Source organism: Nannobrachium achirus (assembly GCF_963921795.1).
Source record: "Nannobrachium achirus genome assembly, chromosome: 15".
NCBI lineage: Eukaryota > Metazoa > Chordata > Actinopteri > Myctophiformes > Myctophidae > Nannobrachium > Nannobrachium achirus.
Window position 1 is genome coordinate 55,183,281 of NC_137822.1, and position 5,214 is coordinate 55,188,494.

General features: G+C 50.9%; 2 protein-coding genes across 2 annotated transcripts; both read left to right on the top strand.

Annotated features, from left to right (window-relative positions):
- Positions 1–2,582: 2,582 nt before the first annotated feature.
- Positions 2,583–3,332, top strand: LOC308299967 (putative claudin-24; the record flags this gene model as incomplete). Its single annotated transcript, XM_080743735.1, has 1 exon — positions 2,583–3,332. One exon carries the CDS (start codon positions 2,583–2,585, stop codon positions 3,330–3,332), a length of 750 nt encoding a protein of 249 aa, XP_080599861.1.
- A 656-nt stretch (positions 3,333–3,988) lies between these two features.
- On the top strand, positions 3,989–4,777 carry LOC308299968 (putative claudin-24; the record flags this gene model as incomplete). The annotated part of the gene is made up of 1 exon (XM_080743736.1): positions 3,989–4,777. The coding sequence occupies one exon, from the start codon at positions 3,989–3,991 to the stop codon at positions 4,775–4,777; it is 789 nt and encodes a 262-aa protein (XP_080599862.1).
- Positions 4,778–5,214: the final 437 nt, after the last annotated feature.

Here is a 5,214-nt window from a genome sequence, read left to right on the forward strand (position 1 = left end):
TACTGCTGTAAACAATGTGCCAAAAGTTTCAATCAGCTAGGTCACCTGAAGAAACACCAGCGTATCCACACTGGAGAAAAACCTTGCCACTGTAAACAGTGCAGCAAGAGTAATTAAGAAAAACCTTTCAACTGTAAACATTGTGAGACAAGAGTTTCAGTGACTTATCTAACATGATGAAGTACCAGCGTGTCCACACTGGAGAAGAACCGAGACACCAGTGTATCGAGACATAAAAATTATTTCCAGTCTTTGTAATTGTGTTTACGATTTAACACAACAGGCCTCATTCAGGAAACCTCTTAAATATCATCAACTATTTTATTGTAGTCCTGCTCCTACATAAACACCAATGTCGGATTCATGAAACTAGGTTGGGTTCCTGTAGACAACAGCAGTATAAGCTTTACCGCAAGCATTCCTGCGTGGTGCTACGACTACGACGTCGGAGCAGCCGTCGTTCTGAGGCCCAGCTCTGAGAACAAAGAGCTGCTGCGACCGCAGTTTTCCCGGTGAACCTGAGCGCAACGGTGGGGGCGCGGGAGTGTGGGGAACACACATCACTGACTATTGCCGATGATGGAGAGGTTATATAGCTTTATGAAATGAGAGGCACTCTTGCTGATTTCGTAAGAGACTCGTCGCCAATTGCAAGATATTTAAAAGTTATTTGGGGCCATGATGATACCCCTTCTTCCCACTACTAGACTAAGGATTTATATTGTTTGTGTTATTGTTTACAACCCCAATTATTCACGTGTGGAAAGATTGCGGTTCCACTAGTTTTACTAGTGGGCTAGTGTAGGCTTAGAAGCCTTTTCAGAAGTTAATTTAATGTTTTCCATTTAATGATTTCCTTTATCCTCATCTATTCTTGCGCTAATGCACGCAGCTGTTTTTGCCAGGTTTTAAGGCCTAGTAGGCTTTTCAGTAGTTAATTTAATGTTTTCCATTTAATGATTTCCTTTATCGTCATCTTGCGCTAATGCACACAACTGTTTTCGCCAGGTTTTAAGGTCTTCTTTTATTTGTTTCTCATAAGCTCGTGACCCTCCTTGCCCATCGCCCCCCACTCAGGTTCACCGGGAAAACTGCGGTCGCAGAGCTGCTGGAGATCGCTCTGGTTCTGCTGGCCGATCTGCTGGGACAGACACTGGAGCTGATCGGAGACGGGGGTCTAGAGGAACCCTTATAAACTGGGGAAGTCCGTCCGCCTGCTGGTGGCTTTGTGGAACTGTGCGCGTGAGAAAGCCTCCGCCACGGGACTTACAGCAGCTGCATTCCTGGTTCACGGTGAGCCCAGAGGGACGTGTGTAGGGCATCGTCACGACGGCACTATGTTCATCATCCAGTCCACACATGGGGCTGAGGTGGCCGTGCGGGAACACATGCCTCGGCAGCAGACCCATGGTCATTAACGTTGGAGGTGAATTATTGCCAGCAGCAAGCCAGTAAGGCCAGCGAGGACATGTTGGCTGCCTTCTCCAAGCTGAATGCGCTTCAGTCGGCAACAGGATGTCACATTGACTCCTGAATACAGTTTGGGGAAAAAAAGAAAGCTAGATGTAGGAGCGGTTATACTGCTCAAAAAACAAATCTATCTATTTTTAATTAGAAAGATGCAATTCGGGGAAATTGCGAGTGTGGTTTATCTATCTATCTATCTATAAATTAGTTAGTGTGGTTGCACGAAGGGCAACACATGCCGTTCTGAGGAAACTTTATTTTCACTAGATAAACTTTTCCACTGCCATTGGAAATTGATGGAAACCAGATGCAATTGTAAATTGAAGGAAAACCATTTGAGGAGTGGTGCTAGCTGGAGTATTGGTTGAGCTTCACATGACAGTTAGCTTGCTACAGAATATAGTCACGGCAACCAGTATAAGCATACTGGTTTAAGCATACTACCAGTATGCTTATACTGGTAGCCTAAGGGCGACAAGCGAACTCGCCCTAAAGGCAGAGGTCGCGCCATGTCTTGGCCATCTGGCCAGTGATGTACTGTATATCTACTGATGTACTGTATATCATGGAGACCCATGGTACCCATATATGGAGATGTGCCGTGAGACCCCAAACATGCTTTCTCAGTTATTCGTTATGTGTAAGTCCTATGACGTCTATGACATCTGACATCATACATACAATCCCTTTTATGCCCATATATGGAGATCCCTGTCTATAGAACCAGCCACTCAAATATGGCCTATCTTGGCCATAGATGGATTCTGTTAGTGTGGTATGTGACCTCCATAAATGGGCAGTACCATATGAAGTCCTGTTAGATATGGGCTTAACATTGCTGACAACAGGGAACTCTATTTACAGTATGGGCATAAAAGGGATTCTGTTAGTGTGGCTCCCCAGACAGCACAGAGAGCCCTGTACAGAGAAAAAGCACCCATAGAGCGTAAAAAAAGCTTGTCGCCAACCAATCATCAAGGACGATGATGGGACACGATAGAAGGACGATGATGGGACACGATAGAAGAAGAATAAGGAGTCCGGGGACCACCATGCATGATGCATGGTGGTCGGAACCGGCCCGTGCCTTACCGCTGCGGAGTCTAGGGACCGCCATGGATGCGTATGCCGATGCCCATGCCTGTAGCTCCCAGCTGATGGCCATGCTGCTGTACGTGGGGGCATGGCTGTGCGCGCTGGCCGCCACGCTGATGCCCCAGTGGCGCACGCTGCACCTCGGACTCATCTACGTGCAGCAAAGCCTGTGGGAGACATGCATGGGAGACATGTCCGGCAAGGTCAAGGTGTGCCAGGACCACGACAGGCTCGATGACTGGGACATCGAGCTGGCACGGGCCCTGATGCGCGCGTCTCTGGCCGTGGGCCTGCTGGGGGCCCTGCTGGCGGTCGCAGGGATCGTCCTGCTCAACTGCTCCAGGGAGCCGGGGAACCACCGGGCCAAAAGGGGCCTGATGATGGCGGGCGGGGTGTGCGGCGTGCTGTCCGGGGTCCTCTGTCTGGTCCCCGCGTGCAACATGGTCCACTTCACCATGACACAGAAGTTTACCAGTTTCCCAGATTTCTCAGGTTTCCCAGATTTCCCAGGTTTCCAAGGTTTCCCCAAGTTGGAGGTCCCCCGCTGGAGCATTGGGGAAGCGGTGTTCTGCGGCTTGACGGGGGGCTTTCTTCTGGTGGTGACCGGGCTGATCCTGGTCTCCTTCGGCCTGAGTTCACCGACCCCCCGCTACCACCAGCCCCCCGGGCTGACGCATCAGGGGCTGCAGCCAAATTACCCCCCAGCTCCCCCCGGAGTCCTACCCTTACCAAGTCAGGAACAGTGGCAATTCAACCAAGACACACTCTGAGGATGTGTGACACAGAGAGAGTGAGGGGGGAGAGAGAGAACGTTTTGTGGATGATTGCATCCTTCTAGTTTATAATGCAGTATAAGCATACTGGTTTAAGCCTAAGGGCGACAAGCGAACTCGCCCTAAAGGCAGAGGTCACGCCATGTCTTGGCCATCTGGCTAGTGATGTACTGTATATCAGACCAGTTACCCATATGGAGACCCATGGTACCCATATATGGAGATGTGCCATGACACCCCAAACATGCTTACTCAGTTACTCATTATGTGAAAGTCCTATGACGTCTATGACATCTGACATCATACATACAATCCCTTTTATGCCCATATATGGAGATCCCTGTCTATAGAACCAGCCACTTAGATATGGCCTATCTTGGCCATAGATGGATTCTGTTAGTGTGGTATGTGGCCTCCATATATGGGCATTACCACATTAAGTCCTGTTAGATATGGGCTTAACATTGATGACATCAGGGATCTCTATACAGTATGGGCATAAAAGGGATTCTGTTAGTGTGGCCCCCCAGACATCACAGAGAGCCCTGCACAGAGAAAGGACCCATAGACCGTAGAAAAAGCTTGTCGCCAACCAATCATCAAGGACGATGATGGGACACGATAGAAGAAGAATAAGGAGTCCGGGGACCACCATGCATGGTGCATGGTGGTCGGACACGGGCCGTGCCTTACCGCTGCGGGGTCTAGGGACCGCCATGGATGCGTATGCCGATGCCTATTCCCTTTGCTACCAGCTGATGGCCATGCTGCTGTATGTGGGGGCGTGGCTGTGCGCGCTGGCCGCCACGCTGATGCGCCAGTGGTGCACGTCCCTAGGACGCGACTACAAGCAGCTGGGCCTGTGGGGGTACTGCAAGGGAGACATGCGAGACATGCGAGGCGGCGACAAAGTAGTGTGCCAGGCCTACGACAGCACGCTGGACCTGCCCTTGGACATCGAGCTGGCCCTGAGGCTGGCACGGGACCTGATGCCAGCGTCTCTGGCCGTGGGCCTGCTGGGGGCCCTGCTGGCGGTCGCAGGGATCTTCCTGCTCAACTGCTCCAGGGGGCCGGGGAACCACCGGGCTAAAAGGGGCCTGATGATGGCGGGCGGGGCGTGCGGCGTGCTGTCCGGTGTCCTCTGTCTGGTCCCCACGTGCAAGGTGGTCCACTTCATCATGACGCAGAAGTTACCCAAGTCCGTGGACGACCCCCGCTGGAGCATTGGGGAAGCGGTGTTCTGCGGCTTGACGGGGGGCTTCCTTCTGGTGGTGACCGGGCTGACCCTGGTCTCCTTCGGCCTGAGTTCACCGACCCTCCGCCACCACCAGCCCCCCGGGCTGACGCATCAGGGGCTGCAGCCAAATTACCCCCCAGCTCCCCCCGGAGTCCTACCCTTACCAAGTCAGGAACAGTGGCAATTCAACCAAGACACACTCTGAGGATGTGTGACACAGAGAGAGTGAGGGGGGAGAGCGAGAGAGAGAGTTTTGTGGAAGATTTAGCCCTGGAGAGTCCGACAGGCACAAAAGCACAATCAGCCGTAGCACTCAGCCTGCACTTCAAACTTCTTTTAGAACCACAGAACGAGGTTTCACGCCAAAGGCTTTCATGATTCAACAAAGGAGATTGTGCTGCATTTATATTGTAGCCGTGCTAAAGGAAAGAAATCAACGTCAACTTCCATATTCAAACCACGAAAAAGAACCAAACAGAAACCTGGACAATAATGGACCTACAGATGCAGCAGAACGCTTGTGTTTTATAAAAAACGAAAATTATTTTTTGTTAATGTGACATTTATATCAAAGCAAATCTATGTTTCAATCAGGTAGAAGCTTTTACTGCCGTATGCTGTGTCCAAAATACAGCTCCCGTA